The sequence below is a fragment of the Temnothorax americanus genome, unplaced genomic scaffold, assembly GCF_048541705.1.
Source record: "Temnothorax americanus isolate GAGA-0224 unplaced genomic scaffold, ASM4854170v1 Scaffold17, whole genome shotgun sequence".
In the NCBI taxonomy this organism is placed as follows: domain Eukaryota; kingdom Metazoa; phylum Arthropoda; class Insecta; order Hymenoptera; family Formicidae; genus Temnothorax; species Temnothorax americanus.
Window position 1 is genome coordinate 3,815,272 of NW_027509307.1, and position 21,731 is coordinate 3,837,002.

Sequence of the window (21,731 nt, forward strand, 5' to 3'; positions counted from 1 at the left end):
GTTAATTAATGCCGTTCTCCTATTTGAGAGCTAATTGTTGAATGTATTGTTAAAGAAAATTAAATATACAATATACTTACTTGTAAATAATCATCATTGACAATACTCTGACACTTGAGCCAAATTTGCAATTAAAATAAATTATCGCACATTATAGTCTGACATATCATGACAATTGAAAAATACAAAATTAACCATATATTTAAACAAATGAGCACTTCAAATTTTAAATCGATGCATAATTTGTAACGTGGCTGAAAAAGTAAAGGAAATAAATTTTATTATTCACTTTCAACATTATTACTCAACAAAAATTGGCTGATTGTAGACAGTAAATTGTCCATTGTCTTTGGATTCCATTTCTGATTCCAAGAAGATATTTCTCCGGATTGTCGCAAGTACATGATGGCCTATTTAGAACGCCAGACGACTAATTAATACCGGCCAACGACGTTGTCGCATTGGCAAACGGCGCCGTCATTATTTCAAGGCCATTCATGGGGTTTCCGCGAATCATTGTCTACGATCAAACGTTCAACATATACTCATCTTTTATTCTTATTCACGTTCGCTATTTCAGAAGAATAATATCGCTGCTTTTCTTAAAAAAAAAAAAAAAAAAAAAAAATTTGTTCAATGAACTAAAACGTTTCTAAAATAAATAAAATGTTTTTAAAAATGTTTAAAACACTGTACACCCTTTTCTAAAAATACGATAATTAGTCGTCTGGAAGGGTCAAAACAATAAAAACATCTCATAATTCGAGAACATTGAGTTCTCGTTAGATCAATCAATATATCACATTACATCACGAAAAACAACTTTATTTCCAATTTTTACAATGATATCTAGCACGCTTCCCCGTCCCGTCTGAAATCGCGAAGAGGTTTCGAGTGAGAGGCGAAAGACGAGGTAACGACACGCGACACGCGCGGCGATCGATGCGACACGAGCGACGAGAGTACGGCGCGCGGGAGAGAGTAATATCCGGTTATAAAGTAAAAGGTACTCAACTCAAAATGGATGGATGGATCAGGACGAGGAGAGCTCGCCAAATACACGCGCATCGGGTGATCGTCGAAAATGCAAGCGCGACAAAACGGGCGATCCCGATGCGTGCGACACGCGTGCAAGACGTGCCTGACCGCGTGTCGCACGTGTCGATCACAAATAATAATTTAAATATCCGTGTGTACGCGCTGCGATAAACGTAGGACGCACTTAAACGCCTTTTTATACCGCCGTCCTTAAAACAAAATTGCCTCCGGTATTTACACAGCGTCCGGCAACCTTCTACTCCGTCTCGATTCGTTACTTGAGTCGTTGAGCGAAATAGCGGCGAGTAAAAATAAATGTTTAACGTACACCAACTCCCGTTGCCCCGGCGGAATGTTAAATCTTGGACTCTTTCCTGGATAGAAAACTCGGCGTGATGAGAAAAGCGAATTTATCGGATAAAATATTTATTTGAATAAAATATTATTGAATAAAATATTTCGCAATTTCACACACACACACATATCACTGTTCCGTGCGGCAAGATCTATCCGAGATATTTAAAATTCCCTTTGTGTGTACTTGATAACCCACGGAAAAATTTAAATTGAGTCTAGAAGGCGGTATTAACGCGCGCAGAAGTGCATTTTACGTGCAACGATCGTAAGGATGGAAAAGGAAAGCGTCTCTCTGTGTATTCGCCTCTCCCGGCAAACAGTATTTCTATTTTTTTATTGCTAGAAAAGATATTGTTGACTATACAAGGCTGGCAGCGATCTCTGTGTTCTTCATTCCTTCGTTTTCTTCATTGCCGTCGGTTAACTCCGTCTCTCCCTGTTCCCCTCCGTCACCCCCGCCCCGTTCTTTTATGGACGCCCCCGTCTCGTAGTTCGGGACAGTTTCCTACGCTCTGCCCCCGCTTTACTTCTGCTGGAACAATTCGGACAACACCGAAAGGAAAGTGAAGGGACGGTCACGGATCCACCTCCAATTACTGTAAACGCTCTTATGTACATCGAACAGTTCTACATTGATAATCGAGAATGCTTTTTCACATCAAAAGAAGCAATAGCGTCAAGTAAATTAATCCATATACATTAATCAATATATATATATATAACAAAAAATGCATTCTGAAAAATCACAAAATATTTAGCTGAAAAAAAAAGATACTCCACTCATTGCTATACATAATGCAATAAATAAATTTCTCAGTGACAAATAAATATATATAGTTAATCTTGTACATGCTGCGACTGCTATCACAGAAAAATTAAGCAATACCTGTATTACATGGAAATATATTGTTTGATAAGCGAACTATCGTTTTTCGGTACTGAGTGAGAAAGATCCCGCGGCTTGTAGCTATTAATTATTGAAAACACGCATTTCTCAACGCAGCTGGACCATCGTGAGAGCGTACTAATCGTCTTGTTTGTTTAAGAGGTTGTAACTGTTAGTGCACTGACCTTGGCGGCATCACCGGCGCCGAGATACAGGAGGCCGGTCGCACCTGCGTACGCCAACAGGGTGTCGATCGCCTGCTGCGTCTCCAGCAGGATCCTAGCCTCGTTCATCCAGTCGCTGGCGATGCTTCTGGGCGCACCTTTGAGCAGATTCATGTACCTCAGGGTCATTTTGAAGTCGCCGCGATCGCACCAATATCTGAAACAAGCAGTTAGGGGCGATATGTTCAAAGCCGGAGCAAAACGACGTTGGTTCTCGTCGTCAGACAATTCCATTTGCATTTTTATTTGCGCGACGCAGTTTAACAAATTGTAATGATACCTCTGGTTATAAATTCATATCGATTTGTTAATTTGATATAATCGAATGCCTCGCAAACAACGAGCGGCCACGGTCTGCAATTTGTGGGGAGCAATCAGCGCGGAAGATTTGTTGGCCGATTTCTCTATGGTTATTCACGAGTACAACCGGTTGCTGGCCAATTCATTCCGGAGTTTCGAAACAGACGGGAACGTACCCGCTTCTCCTTGGCTACATCCGGCAACCGAAAGCTAGACTATCAGACTATCACACGCGATCTTCCAAAAGGAAACGCCGATTAGGAGAAAGAGAAAAGCTGCGGCTATAAAAACTTCGTCTCTGGCCGAACATTTAAACTGGCATTCCCTGCGAGCTTTGTTCGTTCGTTTGTTCGGGGGACGAAACGTTTATTCACCGGCTTAGAATTAAGTTGGTGATATCCAGCGGATGTCGCTTTTCTCTCGGCGTAGAAACGCTGAGTCTCCCAGAGAAAACCGCATGCAGGATAGAACATATGCTGAGAACTTTGCACAGAGTACACCGAGTCGTTTGCGATAAGGAAAGTGAGATTAACGTTGCGTCCCGGCTTACCCGGTAGATTAGGAAGGCAGAAAGAAAAAAATACCCAATGTTCCCAAAATGGCGCAAAAGGATTTCTATATGAACGGACAATACAACTAAAAATCATTTTTTCTTTTATTGCATTAAAATATCGCCGTGCCTTAAATCGCAATATAACTATATATTCTGTTGATAATTTAGAGCAAAACAATAAAAATGACTTGAAGAGCAGTGACAATTTATGAAAGACTAAAAATAATAAATTAACTAATCCTCGAATTGGAACGAATGATCTAAATCTCGTTATGTTCTTAGTTCCAAACATGCGTTTCAATATTTTTCAATTTGCTAATTTTAAGCAAATATTGACCTATGTATATATGCATAACACAGAATAAATGAATACTGACATTGTCGGCCATCGGCATTTTATGCTTAATAATAATTTCTATAAATTTTATATATTTCATCTTTATGTCTTTAAACCCACGCGCCGATTATTATTCTTCAAACGAAGTTTTTAATACTATAAAAGCTGAAAATATATTACATTATTAAATTGATAATCAATTTAATATTAGTGATGATGCTAATAAACATCACATTATTAATTTAGGAATTAATTGGCCATTATCGGATCATGCTCGATTCTACACCGGTCTACTGTTAAGATTACATCAGCTTAAAAAAAAACCCAAGAATTAACTGACGTCACGGGATAACCCAACGTACGTCGGAAACTACACTGCCTATCTTCTCATTACAACAGATCCTACAGAACGACTACGTGAAATAGGACGCGGCGTAGCACGGTGCGATGTGGAACGTTTATTCGTCCCTTCGGTATCTTGAGATCGACTCTCCTACGTAGTCCATGCATGTGGCCTAATTCGGGGCACGGACGCGCAATGATCGCGGATTCTGAAGTTTCTTGCTGCTTTCGGATTTCATATTCGGCGATATCGCTTCGCGGGAACTTTTCTGCTTGGCCTTCACTGATTGTGAGACGAGCGAGCGATCCTCCGGATCTATTAAGAAAATCCCTCGTTTTTATGTGTTCCTTTGCTGTAGATCGCGGATAAGCTCAGTTTTCTTTACGCCGATCGATCGTTCTGACTGTGGTGCGCAATATAGACACTTCTCGTGATAATTAAATCACAGAATCATCAAGACAAAGAATCCACCTGTACTTTATTTTATCTACAAATTTTGCGGTTTATTTAACGTTAATATCTATTTTTTTTTATAAAAAAAATCTTTTATGTGAGAACTAAAAGCTTTTATCAATTTAAGAAAATCTTGTACATCTATTTCGAATAAGTAAAGAGAGAAACCTTTTAGTTTCACCTTTAATTTTAATTAACAGATAATCAACAATTTGTGTCAGATCTTTCGACAAACAAAGTTCATTGCTTGTATCCATTTAGAAATCTCTACTCTCTCCAATGGAGAATTCTGTCTTGTGACATATTGACAACCTATTTTGTTGTGCGTGCTATTTCTTTATTATTTGCTCTGTGCTTGTGCTCTAACGTTTAACGTATTCGTGAAAGTCGTAAAATTGGCCGAAAAGTAAGATTTGCATGCGGAAGGAACGTTTTCACCTCCTTTCGATAGTCGTTAAACGGCTGTTTTTCCCGTATGTTTAGGCTTCGTTTTATGGCTGTTTGTTTATTGTCGAGAGAAAAGGGTAGTTTTCGGCCAATTTTGGAAGTGTTCTGAAACGATCTATAGTGATGTTTTATTGAAATGTCTTTTTATTTGAAAATGGCATGCACAACAAAATTGGGTGTTTTCCTCGCCTCGATAGTAAGAATCCAATATGGCCGCGGTGACTACCCAGGAGCCTTAAGAAAGAGGATCAACTTTTGTTGCTCAAAATAAAATGCGGCTAACTATAAAATAACGAATGCGGACCTACTTACGTTCATAACGCAACTACAGTCGCGCGTGTTCCCAACTAATCGAACGAAAGTTTGGGATGTAAATTTTTGAACGCATCATCAAATATTCATTTATTGCTGCAAAGCTAAGACAATAATGCCCCTTTCAAACCCGCGAAATCTTTTATGGATGTATTCTCGTGATATATCGACCGTACCCCCTCTCCCCCCGACAACCCGGGAGTTTTATCCATTGGCGTTGAAAGAGCGTGTGCATATACTGCAGTGCGCCCCGAAATTAAAAATTCAAGATGCTCACGTCCGGGCTTCGGTCCGCACGTGGTTCGTTCGTGGACGACAAACGTGTCGCGCGAGTTACCTAACACAAATATCGGCAATTCTAAAAGCACAACTTAATATCGGCGTAACATATTTGGACCTACCATAGAGATCGACCCGAGACTTAGTCCGCTGATAAAGTGTGCCACTCGCATCAGCAACGTATTACTTATTCACGCCGCTGAGTGTCATTCGTATAACGTGTGCAGGTGCAGGCAAGCACGCGTTATGCTTGTCCGGCTTGTTTTGTGCGAAATCCCACAAGTTGGTTGGAAGAAAAAGTATTCCTGATAGAATAATTAAGTATATTCATCAGGACACCGCTCACGCCTTCTACGAGCGGCGAGGGAAAAGTATAACACGAATTGCATTGCGGAACAGCTTTGATTAAAAGAGCACGCTGCAAGCGCTCCGCTCTGTGAAATTACGAAATTACGTATGCCAAAATGCTACGAGTCATTCAAAGACTTCAAAGACAAATTTTGGTTGTGTTCAACCAATAAATTAACTCGAGTTACATTTAATTTCGCAGAGTACGATCGTGCACGATCTATTCGAGAAACTGCAATTTTTTTCTCTCACACGCCTCGCGCGGCGTACTTCGCAAAAATTATGCCCCGCATAATTTTCGAATCAATGATGAACCTTGACATTTTCCCTCTCTCTTTCGCAATCCATTCGCGAGATACGCTGAATAATGTATTTTTAATTCGTAGGAATAGGCACGAGGAGTAGCCGCGCGTATAGATAAGGGAAAAAGGGAAGTATAAATCGCCGGGAAAATCGGCGCGCAGGGTGTATTTTTCTTCGCGGTCGACACTCGACATTTCGCGAGCCACAACGAGTACCAGCAAGTACTATTAAGTATGTAAAACTACCCTTTCGTGGCACGTGAGAGATGCTGGCCGATTGCTTCTCCAGCATCCCGTGACGTGGCATCGCGGCGGCCGCGCGGCCGTTTTAAAAATCTCATCCGCACGTGGTGTTTCCCAAACACCTGCGATTCTTTCGCTTCAGCTGCGACACGATCGAGTGATGAATTTTTTGTACGAACGAAAACACACGCCGCTATTCTCGCAGATTTTTGTACGTGAGATCGTTCGCATATCGGATACCGTCATTACGTGCCAAAACCGTTTTTGCACAGTTGCACAAGAATATCTATCGTCAGAATGAAACTTTAACGACGAATTCTCTCATAAATTTACAGCGCTCTCGCACGCTACATTTTTTCGCGCAAATATTTAACGCTGTGGATTTTAATGAAAACGCGATTATAATGCTTTTATGGGATACGTAATATTTTCCCTCGAAAAAATAAATTAAAGCGAGCTGGAACACATATTTTGCGAGACATACGCATATGCTTATCTTTATTTAGCGCTACCCAGGATAAATCGAGGGTGTCTTCCATAAGGGAAACCGAAGGGCCGCTGACACGAGAAAAACGAAGGGATAAGTCGGTAAAACGGCTCGCCAGCGGATTTCGCCGGGGATAACCTGACGAGTAGTAAATGGCGGTGTTCTTTGTCAAAGTGTACGTGGCGGGTATTACGGCAGGTGTTTTCGTCTTTCCCGCCTCGTTGATGGCCGGCTGGATATATTGCACTCTACCCAGTCCTTAGGGTCTCGTAAGGATAATTTATAGGGTCAAAACGTGAGCGAGCGAACAAGAGAAAGGGAGACGGAGGGCCTTGCGTGACGCGGAAATTGCTGCTCGAGTTACGAGTACAATAAAAGTGCATTTAATCGGCGACGCGATAAATTCTATCGGTGTTCAGCATCGACAATTTTGCGCCGTCGTTGTTTACTTTCGTAACCCGTACCGTTTTCGTATCGTAAACTTTCACGGAATTCGGGAAATTTGCAAGAGGGAATGTATATAATCAATTTGCCATAAAACAGATATTGGGGAAGGTATTTCGCGCCTCGTTTACGGCGAGTTTCTACGTGCAATAAATTCATTCGACCGCTTCGTCTACAAAGATATGAGGGAATCTGTAACAATTTACGAGAATTCTTACCTGGCACGCTGGAGTATGTCGTACGTATTCAGCGAGTCTACGTCGATTGGCTCGTCTTCAAGCTCCCTTTTCGGAATTGAATTGGCCGTTTTGATGATCAAGAAACTTTGAAGATAACTAAGAAGATATATAGGCAGGGCTGCGCCGCCTTCAGGCACCATAGCTAATCTTCTCGCCACGCTCTCTACCTGGTAATGCACAACGAGCGAGCCATTTTCAAAAATTGATATTTACATAAAGAGATTCCGCGAGCTGATGAAAAATGTGTAAGTGAAAAAGGAAACTTTAGAAAATGATAATGTGGCTGTGTAAAATTTATTACATCTATCTGACGTAATAAATTTAATTAAACTTGATTATACCTACAAATAAACTAATGTACAGTAAAATAAATTGCACAAAGTACAGTTTATTATATTGTAACACGCAACGTAAAATCGCAACGTTTGTTCGCTTGTCGGTTCAAATCGCGTACTAGTGATCTCAAAGATCGTCTCGCGAAAGTAGAACACGTAAGAGCAAGAGCAACCTGATTTTAAGAAATGTGAGAAGCACGGTAATTACCTTGAGAAACCTCTCGCGGAGGATATTCTCCGGGAACACGCCTCTCTTGGCCGCTTCCTCGGGAATGCTCTGGATAGCGGCGCGCACTAGGGGATCCTCTTTCGCTAGAATCAAAGGAAATGGAAAATTGAATCGATGCGAATGTACGACGGCTCTTCAGCCGTCTGTTTAATTAATTGAAGTACCAATTGACGTCGATTTTTGGTTCGTTCATTTGTTCGTTCAGTCGACATTACGACAATTCCGACAAGCAAAATTAATCAGCGTACGTATGTTATTCGCAATAACTGAATATCCGCTGTAGTCCAATTTGCTTTGTGGCCACCATAACCACAACAATCTGGCTACGTTTTTCCGTCGTTGTATTGCTTACATTCCTATAACACGCTACGGATATATGTTTCAAGTTGCGGTTGGCATTTAGTTATTGTGAATAACGGTGCACATACTATAATACGATAATAAGTTTATTGTACGTTGTTTTTATGCATCGGATAATCGCATATTTACGCCGGTAACCAGGACGGCGCCTCTCGTTGTGTTGTCGGCCGCGAGTTTCAGCGAAAATTGAAATTACGAAGGTGACTTCGCGGTGGGAGATTAAAACGGTGAAAGCGCTTGGGAAAAAATTTATGGACGTTTGACGCAATTAAGGGCGAATGTTCGCCCGGTAGGGGCATAATTAATGAACATGTGCGCGGCGCTCCATCAGGCCGACACAGACTCTTTTGAAATGCCCCACCGTACAGCCTTTATGAAGGTCCCGCTCGCTTCCGATTAACCCGTAAATCTTCGGTGCTCTCTTCCGCGCCGCGTTTTGCTCTTGCTCCGCTCTTATCCGCTCGGTCGTGTGGCCCACGTACACACGCACCACGATTTGAGGGAGAGACCCCGTCGTCGTCTCTATTGTTCCAGCTTTTCATACTCGGTTCGAAACGAACGCGGTCCCTGGGAAGCGCGAATTGCTGGAACGCGGCGGCGGCGGCGGCGAGCGACCGATTAAAAGCGCGTATACGGAACTCGTTCCCGAATGGAGAAAAAGCTGCTATAATACTCTAAAAGCTGGAATAATACTCTTTCCTCCGTGTTCGCAGCTTTAAATTAAGCTTGATTGACGCAGGGCATATCAATAATGCTATAGTAAAAATCAACATCACGAATCTTGGTATTTCAAATTGACGATTGCAAGTATCGAGAGATTTGTGGAAGTAGCAAGATACAAAGATCTATATGCATTATATACATGTACATAGGGGAAAGAGACAAGAGTAAGAGAGAAGTAATAAATATATATGACAAATTATATTTATGGAAAAAGTATCGTGTATAGAGAAGAGGTATGAAATATGTGAATCACGGCTTTTATACGCTCGAATGCTATTGTTGCGTGCAGCAAAGTGCTGTTGAAAGCGTGTCCCAACGCGTTGGAAATGGCGCTATGTCACGCCGAAAAAAATGTGAAGGATGAAACAACAACTATCTCGTACAAAAATTATATTTTTCGATATCAGAGCGTAGAATAACATAAATGGAGATGTATAAATAAACATTAAACTGGAATTTAGATAAATTGCTCGTTTAAAAAAAGTAAAAAAGAGAAGCTATGTAGAGAAAAAGAAAGAGTGCGTTAGGTTTTAAATTAATTCAACTAGCCGCATACTCTGCGAATATGCACGTGTGTATTTAATGTTTCAAGGATAATAATAACGTAACATGAGATTCTACACTGTCAAGTTAATTAACTCAGCCCGGCGTTAGATCAACAAAATTCATTTGCGAAAAACGCGCAGTAATAATAATAACAATGTACACAATTAATGCAAATAATAATTATTACGGGCGACTGCAGTACACGAGAAATGCGGCGACGCTCCACAGCTGCAAAGTCCACGCTCCGCATTTCTAAGTTTCTTGCGCTACTTTAGAAGTTATTCGCCGTATTTTGTATCAGGCGCAAACCGCAGCCCACGGTAATACGAAATTACTTTAGGAGCCCATCGCGTTATTTCTTCGTTTGGGAGGCAAGTGCACTCAAATGCATGGCACGTAAGTTAGCATATATGTACATGATAAAATTTCGAATAAATTATCATCCCGCGCGTGGAACAGAAGGGCGCATATTTCTACATAATAAATTTATGTTACTTATGTGTTAAAATTTATAAATTGAAATTTCGGTGGTTTTCTTTAATTTCTTTAAATCTTTAATTTCGTAATTAATTAATTAATTGTTTTTTTTTAATGCTTGGTTAATGTTAAATTTAATCAAAATACATACGTGCTGCCTTGGAGACGGCCTTAATTTCGGGTTCCAGCGGTTTAATTGCTTTATCCTTTGATGCACCCGGCGGCGCGGCTTTCACTGTCCTAGCCAAGGCTTGACAGGCTGCCCAAAGGATCTGTACATTCGACGCACCCTTCTCCTCCTCCATACGAGCTGAAACAAAAATATTTCACTGAATTTCTGCACTGAATTCAACATCTTGATAAAAATTCCTTGCAGTCGAGAGAAACTTACACTACGTTCTCGACGATTAAAAATTTAAATGTCCTGTTAATAACCCGAGATGAAAGTTTATATGATGCTGATAAAACTTCGCGCTAATGAAGAAAATCGCGCTCGTTTTTCTTCACTAACGTATTTTGCATTTTTATGATCGTAAATTATTAAAAGAGATAGCTACCGAGATGTACACCCAAATTATTATACGCTAGAGATTTAAATATTGCAAAAATACCAGATAAAAGTGGTATTTAGCAATTTATTTGATATATGTATTCCATATGTTGATATACGTAATAAAACTCAATACGTATATCGTTATTAGTCCAATATTAAATTGCGATTCGTCAGTATCTACTGCGAAATTGTTAAAAAAAGGGAGACCAGCGGTAAAATTCACTTGTAATTTAATTTGTACCCATACGTATCCGTCCAAGTTCCCCGATCATTCGAAAATCCTCGGGGGATCTCGTGTCGTGTTACAGTGACAAACATTTCGCGCGCTTCCGTGACGTGGCGACATTTTTCAATAACAGCGCTCGCCGTGGGAAAATCCCGATATGTACGTGAATTATGAAAGCTCGTCGAACCGTGCTCTCCCGACACGTGCTCGGGTCCTGAAAGGCCGCGCGAGATCAGCGTTATGCATAATCCCGTTCGTAAACAAAGATAAAACTTGGACGTCAAAACAACGTATAATTAATGTCATTTTTTAAAATATTGAAATGTAGTACGCATACGAATTTAACTCAGCGATTTATTTATTATATACCTTGTGCTGGATGATAACGCGTTTTACAGACGCATCCGTTCGGCACAGATTCGCGAGAACCAACTGGCGATGACGGAGAAATAAACAGCCGGAGCGATAAACGGACTTTGCCATCAATACGGTCGAATTGAAAATGTATTCAAACATCGTTTACATCGGTGGTAAATATTTTCATGAGCCGCGTTGCGTGAGCGTGTAAATATTGTTTCAAAACATACGTATATACTCGGCGCGGGTCAATTAAATGGTAATATAATCGCGATATTTGCGATTTTGTATTTGTTAATTTCACCGCGACTAATTGAATCATCGTTAAATTATCGTGCCGGCATAATCGGCATTTAATCGACGGCATAACGAGCATCCCACCTGTCGACCGGCGATTGATGAACTGCGTAAATCGGAAAGATGTTCGGCATGGCCGTTAACACCGTCAAGGCGGGCGAGAGGAACAGGATTCAGCTGAATCTCGGTGCTTCTAGCTCGTGATTTATTACGTGTATCAATCCGGATAGGGTTTACAGAGCGATCTCTTGTCTAGAGAAAATTACTCCTGCTCGGTTAGAGATTTTCCGTGCAGCTCTCTCCCGTTTCTCTCAGCCCGTTTTCCCAGATTTCAGGGTCTGGTCTAAATCACATTTCTATTTACTTGTATGCCATGTACGAACATCCGCATCATGTGAATTAACGTTAATTTAGACGAAGCTTGATGAGCTTTAATTCATGAAATAATTTTTATTATATTTCACTGCAAACGTTTGATTTCAAAAATCCAACATTATCGTCGTCTCTCAAAATTAACAAAGCATTTACAGTCGGTTCACGCTCTCGGGTTTCACAGAGAAGCGCGAAAGCAAATTACGGTCTGTAATAAGTGCAATATCATTCTTTATAACGACAATCGCTCCTAAAAGCACGAACGTTTCGAGGACACAGACGCGCGCGTGATTAATCTCCCGCGATAGAGGGGTCCCACCCTCCCCAGCAACTTTATCGTCACGGCGAGTTACGGGGCGCACTTTTGTCGCCCAAATATCATTATCGTTCTTTTTCATAAAATATCCATAATACGTTCAGCAAAAGAGAAAAAAAGGGAAATCCTTGCGAAGGCTTAGTCAGCAAGCCGCGCCGGTTATTCCCCGTTTTAAATTACTCGGGCTCGAATAACCGAATCCGCAATTCGCGTGGCCGCGGCAATATCATTTCTCGCAACGGCAATAAAATTCCGGTGCTCTTTAAGCTAATCCTACGCAGGGCGCATTTTTATCGCGCGACGCCTCGGAGAGGTCGGGATGGACCGTATTATCAATTTCGCCGCATAAGCAAGCAACCTCGCAAATTCGCAACCGCAGACCAGTCCCCGGTCCGCATACATACGGGACGAATTACCGAATCCGTCGTGCAATTTCTGCTTTATTGCCCGTCCGGCTCCGCCGCTTTATTGGCGGTGGCATTACACACAGACCGCGCGCGACCGTCTGCCGCTATTTCCTTTTACGAGTGGGTCGATAGCGCGATAGGTAATTCTCGCCAAAAATCGAATAGAAATCGTATCGACGTTTCGGCCACGGCGAAATTCCGTCCGCGGGACGGTATACACCCGCCGTGCCCTGGAAACTAATTATTCACTAACATCCAGGCAGTTATTAAGTCGGCGGTTTTATATCCGCTTGTCAGTCATCGTCCGGTTTTATTGGCAATATCGTTGGATCCGCTATAATGCCACATTGACCCATCCATCCTATCTTTACACGGTTGCCTGTCAAAATATGAATACATGTATCTGGGCAAAAAAAAAACAATTTAACTTTTGAATCTTCCTATTCGCGGAATATAATCTTCGTATAGGGAACTACGCAAACGTATATATAATAAAATGAGTTAGGCGTTTTCAATATTTGATATTAATACTTAAATCCTGCTTAACTCGCAACGCCCACCACTACATTGTATACATCGGTCGAGCTTCATCAACTTTATCGCTACTAAAATGCAAAGTGCTTGGCCATAAATGGTAAAGATAAATTATCTCAGAGACCATCGTTTTCTCGCACAGCACTACTTACATTTTCCCGCATATGAACGACTGATCATAAATTAGTGTCTACAAGGCGCTCTTTCCTTTCCTCTCACGCAATATCGAATCTCCAGTTGTATTGGTGGAACGCATCGACTTTAATGGTAAGTTAAAGCGACCGTAAAGCCAAAATGACAGACCGATTGCGCGACGTGCGACATATATCCCAGAATCTGCTTTCCTTCTAGCTCCCTCTCTTTTGCTTCCGTTTTCCCTCCGTGCTTATATTGCCGCGCCATGGACTTTCAGCGAACGATTCTCACGCTCGAACTGGTCGGTGAGCATCGACGCGGAAAACGGAGAAGGTCGAAGGGCTCGGGAGGGCTGTTTCAAGCCGGATCCACTCCCATCTCGCGTGTCGGTCCTTCTGCCCGTTCCTTCCTTGCCAGACGAAATCGCGTTATTACGTGGGAGCGAAGCCGTCCACGACTGAACCGAATGTCGTTGCGAAAAGTTCCCGAGCCCAAGTTAAATCCACCATATATCCGCGGGAATTATCAGACTCCCAAATGAACGCGTCCAATTATTCCGGATAATTACTAGTTTGTCCAAGCGTACCCCCCGGCGGCGATGTATCGTCACTCGGACGGACGAAGTTCCGCTCTGCGGCCTGTCAGAATTAATTGTCTCCGCACTGATACTCGCGAAGATCGTAATTACCGGACCGCGGACAATTTTTTTCGCATTTATCGATGGGCACATCGCGTGAGAAAGTAAAAAAATTAATAAATAATGATAGTAAGCCAAAAACGTCTAAAAATGTGTCTTTTCGAACCATTTATTTCATAAATTGCTCTTACAAGTGATGGGATTCGATCCATCGACGTTCTAAATTTTAATTACCACGCTAAATATTGATTACTGTATATAGAGATTTCAGAGTAAACTGTTTATTTATCTTGTAACTTCGGTATACGTGTCAATTTTCGTACTTCGTTACCAGTTTTGTTTGTGATTGTCATTAATACTTAATAAGAATGGCATAAAACGGATGTTAATCCTGCGAATGTTGATGTACACGAATTAAATTAAATTTAGTTATAACGCAACGACATATATTTAGCCTTTCCTTCCCGTGATATGCATCCATTCTACTTGTCCTTACCAATCAAGTTACGCGCTTTGTTTCATATATTTTCCAATAATTATTTCTACGCCTGCCGCCGTTTATCGCAAAAAATTTCGTGTGTTATCTGATGGCACCGCGCCAGGTCACACTCTGCCGCCGCCTGTTTCTCTCTTTTATGTTCTCCCCCTCTATCTCTCTCATAGGATTAAATTCCAGTTAATCGATAAAGAGCAAACTCAAATGCTGGCATTATTGTTGCGAGAATTTGTGGCCGGACAGTACTTATCGGGCGAATTTGGAACGAGCGACCTTTTCTCTCCGCGCTCTCTGTCGTTTCCGGCCCATCGGGCTCGTCTTTCACGAGGCGAAGCGCTGGTTAAATCAGTTTCGGAGGGAATTAAGCGGCGCCAGGCCACGTGACATTTTACGCTCCGAAACCTGCGCGAATTTCGAGGGCTGCTCTATATGCCCTGCTTTCATCGCGCGAGCTCTCCCCGTCCCACACTCTTCTCCCTCTTCTCCTCTGTTGCTCTTCATCCTTTCTGTGACCCTGTTTTCCGAACGCTCTCGGATTGACGAGAGCGTAACGATGCGGTCGACGCACGACAAAAGGGTGGATTGCACAACCCCAATGTCGTGCCGACACGCCAAAAGCTTTTCCCCTGTCCGCCGACACACATTGCGTCACGCTGCGGAGGCTGCGCCTCCGCAAATCGGCCCACCGACTAAACATCGCGTAAAATGCGCGGCTAACTTTTCCTCCCACGAGAGATACCGGCCCCCGGACCAGCGGTGGCGAGCTGTGGTTCGAGCTTAATCGTAAAATAAAATCGTCCGCAGCAAGCAACTTTCTAATGAGGACGACCCGATTGCTCCGGGCGTGATATGCATATGGTGACATCGGTTTAAAGCATTTACGATATGTGGCCGCGCTCTCTTATCTCGGCGCGTGACCCCCGCGGAAATTTCATTAGTTAAGCAAATTATTTTAAGCGTTTTTTTCCGTCAGAAGACGTATCCAGCCGCTACTCTGGATGCTAACTCGGCCACCAAGATAAAAACGATAAAACATATCGATAACATCAAGCATCCGCAAACTCTGCCGAAATTAAATTCCCAGACCTATTTAATTGACCTATTAGAGTCTATAGGATACAGCGAATTCGTCGCGTGCATTAATTCCATGTAGTGTTCTTGCGTTTATCAAGTTGTCTATTCCTTCCTCTTATTCATGGCATTTTACATGCACACAAATTCGATTTGTTCGATTGAGATGTACGTTCAATTGAGAATCTATTATACGTTTGCGATGCTAGCTGATTGAAATTGACCCAATGTGTATCTAACGTCAAGGGCTAACGCGTAAATCTAATTTCCATGTTATATTTAACCAGTTTACACATAAAATAATTTTATCGTATCTCGAGTTTATTATTTTGGAATTCAATCCTAAGATGTGGAAATTTTCCAGAAAATAGGTTGTAGAACAAAAAATTCTGCAAAAAGAATAGATTGGAATGATGCAGACGTTGACGTGAAAACGCGAAAATCCCGTCATCGATGGTCTCACGCTCGGGATAATTGATTGCTTTTCGTTCAAAGCTCTATAAAAACAAACAAAAAATCTATAGCTCGAGGATCGGGCAATCGAGAGCTCTAACAGATAGAAAAATTCGCGCATCGGCTACGAGGATAATTAATCGCCGCTGCAAATGCTATCCGCCAGCACGGTTTATTGTTCCGTTCGTAAATTAGTCGTGGTTAGAGAGCGAATATAGCGACCGCCCGACAAAAAAACAATATTAATAAATCTATTGCGTGAGAGCCAACGATTGACGAGCCTCTTTTATTAGTCGCATTAAAATAGAGTCACTGCTTCACTCAATTTTGCGTTTGAATATATATTAGTATTTTAATTTGCAAGCTCAATCACATCGAGATTTTCCAACGAAATAATAAAAATTTAGAAAGAAGAGAATTTGCGAAAAATTTAATTCTAAACTGAAACTGTTAAAAGTTTGTCTTTTATTTAGGGCCGGTTGTTCCAACCTATTGGTAAACTACCTGATAGTTAAATCACATGTCTATCTTTGTCCAATGTAAAGAATAAACAAAGACATACATATGATTTAACTATTAGGTATTCACCAACAGGCTGGAACAACCAGTCCTTACTGTAGATTTTTAGTATATTTTTTTATATACTTTCGCATACGATTGCAATTAACTATCTCAGACTGTCGATGTATTTCAATCCGGACATTCTCGTTTTGGAAACAGTTAGATATACTAGTTTAACCCGTGCGCACTAGTGTTTATTGCGATGAAACACAATTCGAGCTGTTACAGCGCGTTACGTCAACGTCGCGAAATCGAACGCCAAGTCCGGCACGTACGTTTGTACTTTGACAAAACGCGTAATATGGGAATTGCGATGACGATGGCATCGTAACTAAATCGTAAACAAATCGAGATAGAACTCAGAGAACTGACACACGACACGTGCAAGAAAAAAATCTAAAAAAAAATATATATATATCCTTATAATCCCGCCGATACTTCAAAAGCGTGATTCCGATCACCTTGTTTTGTTTCCTTAATCGAAATTCTAATCAAAATTAATCAATATCGTTAATATTTCTCGATCATATCCTTCATTTCGGTGCAGTTTCCCCTTTTGCGAAATTCTAAGGGTATAATTTTGTAATATCGATCCTCCGAAAAACACTCACATGTGAGAAACGTCATTCCGAACACTCGCGCCCGTCAGAAGAACGAAACAAGCTCTGCCGATAGAGAACGATCAATTTGGCACTGCAGTACTGCGGATGGTTTTTGATTTCGTTTCGTCGACCGGCTGCCCGTCGGCTGGCTAGATTATTTAAGCGTCCGTAAAAATTCCGGTGGACGAAAAAGCAATGACAGCTTATCACGCGAATTTCCATTTCACAATTCCGATTTTAAACGGTACTTAATTATCTTTATCCGGCGTTAAATTAGTATTAAATCTTGTCGCGCGATTAACATTTGGATTTAAAAATCGATATACTATCACGTATGTCTATCTGGAATATAACGTATATAATAGTATTATAATACGTTACGTATTGTACTAACAAAACGACGATAAATTCTTAATAAAAGAACTATTTACGAAATACAGTTTCCGTGAGCACCGCATAATTAACTTTCAATTAATGGATGAAAATAATGCATAATTATTTCCGACTATCCCCCCTCCCCCGAGTTTACTGAATATAGATGGAATTCTCTATTTTTAATTTCGCCATAAATTACCCGTTGTCGTCTTCTCAGCTTTTTACTGGTCCTCCACAAGGGTATAACTATATCAATTAGGACAATCGAGAAAACTTTTAATTGCCGCGATGCTAGCGCAGTAGAAGCGTTTATCCTTTTTGTTTCGACGTTCTACAAAATTCGCGAAGCGAGTTTAAGCAACTCGACGACTCGATATATAGCGCGACAGTCAATACAAGCGTCCACCTAATCGTTACCTACCCCAAGACTTTTCTCATTTACAGCGTTGTTTTTTCCATCGCGGGAAAAGAAATGTCGGTATCGCTAGTCCGGTGACGCGCGCCACCGGTCGACGTTATTTGTGGTCGTTACCGAGAAACTCCACCAGGACTTTATTTCTACTGTCGTGCAGTTTCCTGGCACGAGCCGGCACCAGTGGGTTCGTTGAAATACGACCCGACAGCCCTGGTACTCGAGTGCCCGGCTGGGAGAGAACGCCGCTGGCTTTTCTTTTTGCCCTTGTCTTCTGACGCTGAAACCACACGGCGCGAGAGAGAAATAAGGGAGGAGCGCTTCTCTCTCAGGGGAAAGTTGCCCGTTGCATTTCGAACGGCGACGTAAGAACACGGTTAAGCCGCATTCCGACGGGCACGGTATCTCGACAGTAATGCGCAGAAAAAGCACAGGGTTGGAAGCCAGGAAAAGCGAGGATCTCGCGATCATTGTGCACCGAAAGATCACGTCGGGGAAACGAGCGCGCCTTTCAGATCTAACCCTCTTGGTATTTGCAAATTTCATCGTGGTGCTGACGCAGGAAGGAAATTCGCAGCAAAATATATTCGGTGCAGAAATTTGTCGGAAACATTAAAGTCGACTCTTGGAAAATATAGAACGTTTAATTTGTGTAAAACATTTTCAAGGGATTCTTGCATTTAATTAATTTTTTAAACGTCTTTTTTTTCGAAGAAATTGATATCAGCTTAACATGCTACGTACATGTTGCAGCGTCGTAAATTGGATGATTCGAAACGATGATGATTGCTTTGAGATTTGACGAGCGACTCTTTGTCAATGCCCGGCGGTAATATTTCTTCTCGACCGCGGGCAATTTTTCTTCGATATTACCCATATTAGTTCTTCGAGCCTCGCGTAAACGAGTGCCTTTCTTCTCGCGAAGTGTTTCCGCGCGAGGGTTGTAGACGTTGCAGCCACGAACGAAGGGCAAGAAGAAAGGGTCGACGTGGGAACCCACCAGCTCGACGATCTATTTCCTTATTTTTTCCCCATCTCCTCCCCCCCCCCTCTCGATTTCGCTCAACTATTTTCGTCGGGGCGAAAATCGCGCGGGATAAAGCATGCGACGTCGTTCAAAAGAGAACGCATTTTAAACGCGAATTTAATTAAAACGCGCGCGGACGCGATCAGTATGTATCTCGATCAAATACATATATATTTACGACCGGCTTCAACTTTATAAGAGAAAAATCAATATATTTATAGCAAAATATAAAAAAAAAAAAAGGCCAAAGAGGCAAATTTTATAACCCGGTTTAGCTTTGAAGGAATATTTGCTAAATATTTGATGTCATTAGTTTTGATATTAGGTATATATAAGGTATGTATAAGGACTCACGAAATTACGTATCGGCGGTTTTTGGGTCACACATCCACATACTTTTTTCTTCTAAACATATATAGTATATACACGTTCGTTCCCCCATCAGTATTCCACCTTCATATCTACCCTGCGTCGTGTCGGCCAAACTTTTACGCGTTTCCACGTTTATGCGTCCCGCTCCCGCAGCTGTCACGCTATTAATTTTGAGACGTTCGACACCGAGGAGCACGTACTGTCTGATTTACGAGGGAATTGCGACTCTCGTCGCGCCATTCGCGCGCGACCGAGAAAATATTAAATCGTAAATGCTCGTGCGCTTGTGATTAAACGTTCGATTCTACGTCCGCAGCCCCGCCGGTATAAAAAAAGTCGACTCTCGCGGATATTGAATACCTTTTTGCAGATTCGCGAGCCACGTTTCTCCGCGAAGCCCGATATATGGACACGATATTCACGATTCGATATTCTTAAATTCACATTTATAAACAACATGAATCTGTTACAAGCGCGAAGAAAAGTTATATCCGAAATACCGTACATGCGAAAAGAGTTAATTCCCCGCGCAAACAATCGCGAGTAATTCAGCAATAAAAGCATAGCACCGTAAATTCCGACGGAATACGATTCTCGTATAGTCAATTAAGAGATTTATTATCCTCCCTTTAAATTTTTCCGCGCAAACGATATAATGTGGGCGAATCTTGAATCAATTGATTTTAAATGAGAAAAGTCGATGCTTCTTTTGTTCTCCCGTCTATCTCCTTCTCATCAGCAGCACGAAAATAATTTATTCAGCAGGAGAAAATAAATACGTGCTATTACCTAATATTCGATGTTATAATAGCAGTCGATGTTCTTTTTCAAGGCAGTATTTTAATTCCTGCAACGTCGGTTCAATCTAATGCGAGAGATCTCGTAACAGCAAAAGGACGCGAAGAAAGAGATTCCATCGCGTGAATTGTAAATCTTGTCGTAATACAGCTTGCGTAATCGTGTTAAGTGTATACCTCGAATTTGAAAATGTCCTCGCGCTCTGGATCGTAAAGAACGAATCCGTCGTCGTCGTTGTTATTCGCGAGATTTCGCCGAGGAGTTGTCTTCAGGACGGATGAGAGGCGGATCGGGATATGGTAACCGTCACACGCAGGCTTCTCCTCCCGTAGCCGGCGACGCAAATGAATTTAACGCGACGTAATTGCGGCGGAAATATTCGACGATAGCGGTGATCTATCCCGTATTTTGCGGGGGTGGAAACTTGCCAAGGCAGGAAGAACATAAACCGCATCGACGTCGGAGTAACGTCGGTATTTCCATCTCCCTGAAGGATTCGCGTCCGACGCGAGCGAGCACGGCGTCTCGCGCGCGCGTCGAGTAGCTCGACGTAGCATTAGTTGAGTCCCACCAAGCGTATGAATATGCACCGCGTATCGCGGCACTCGCTTCGCGAGTTCTATTTTGTCACGACGACAAACGAGATTAGACTCCGCACTCTCACATTCGCGAGATCCTCCTGCATCTTATCCAAAAGAGAAATTCTGAAAATTAGGCACTTCTCGCAACTTCTCCCTTCGAGCGAGAGCAATTCGCGCTTCATTCTCCCTCCGCGCTCGTTACCGTAAATTACGACGCGTTATTATCTTCTTCATTGCCGAGCTCGTCACGAGCGCGAAAGACAATAAACGCCCACGGAGGTGCGAGATGCAGCCGTGTTTTTCGATACGCGAACAGCCGACCGCGCGGCTGTAGCGCTTTTTCTCCTCGCCACCCGGCATTCGACGTATGGTATAACCATGTACTGGCCCTTAATAGCGTCCGCGAGAGACGTATGGCAGAAGTTATAATTGGGGCACACGCCATACGTCGCATATGTTAGTCGGTTTGTCGAGCTGATAAAACCGCGACCTACGATCTCCCTCACTTTCTACCCTCATCCATCAGCTTTATTGCCCTTCCAGCTACCCTGCGTAGCTGTCTTTCTCCCGTATTTAAATTCTATACGATAAAAAAAGCACAGCTATATTAAATTTGCACTTTTATTATATTATTATTTAAGTTATTTAATTACTCGCGATAATTTTACGTCCGGAGAACAGGCTGCTGCTCGAAAAAATATGCGCTCATCTCGTTAATTTCTCGTTATTTTACATATGTAGAAAACTTTTGACCTTTGCATAAATAAATAATCATAAGACAGGTGATCAAGATTTGCCTCAGCCGGAAACGTAGATACGGGACAAAATCCAGATCTATGCAAAGTTATCAATTATATATAAGCTACCATTTTACTTATGATGAAATT

The 21,731-nt window shown here is 41.9% G+C and overlaps 1 protein-coding gene across 6 annotated transcripts in view; it reads right to left on the reverse strand.

Annotated features, from left to right (window-relative positions):
* Nucleotides 1-1,518: 1,518 nt before the first annotated feature.
* The window catches only part of Mitofilin (inner membrane mitochondrial protein mitofilin), a 32,458-nt gene continuing 12,245 nt past the window's right edge, over nucleotides 1,519-21,731 (reverse strand). For 5 of the 6 annotated variants that reach the window (XM_077403314.1, XM_077403315.1, XM_077403310.1 and 2 more), the window contains 5 exons: nucleotides 10,414-10,572; nucleotides 8,136-8,239; nucleotides 7,572-7,759; nucleotides 2,467-2,662; nucleotides 1,519-1,924 (listed from right to left, as the gene is read on the reverse strand). In XM_077403314.1, the coding sequence (XP_077259440.1) occupies nucleotides 1,919-1,924; nucleotides 2,467-2,662; nucleotides 7,572-7,759; nucleotides 8,136-8,239; nucleotides 10,414-10,572 (653 nt within the window). In that variant the 3' untranslated portion in view covers nucleotides 1,519-1,918. Of the gene's footprint in view, nucleotides 1,992-2,466; nucleotides 2,663-7,571; nucleotides 7,760-8,135; nucleotides 8,240-10,413; nucleotides 10,573-21,731 lie in introns of all 6 variants that reach the window. The other variant, XM_077403311.1, reaches the window with a different exon arrangement.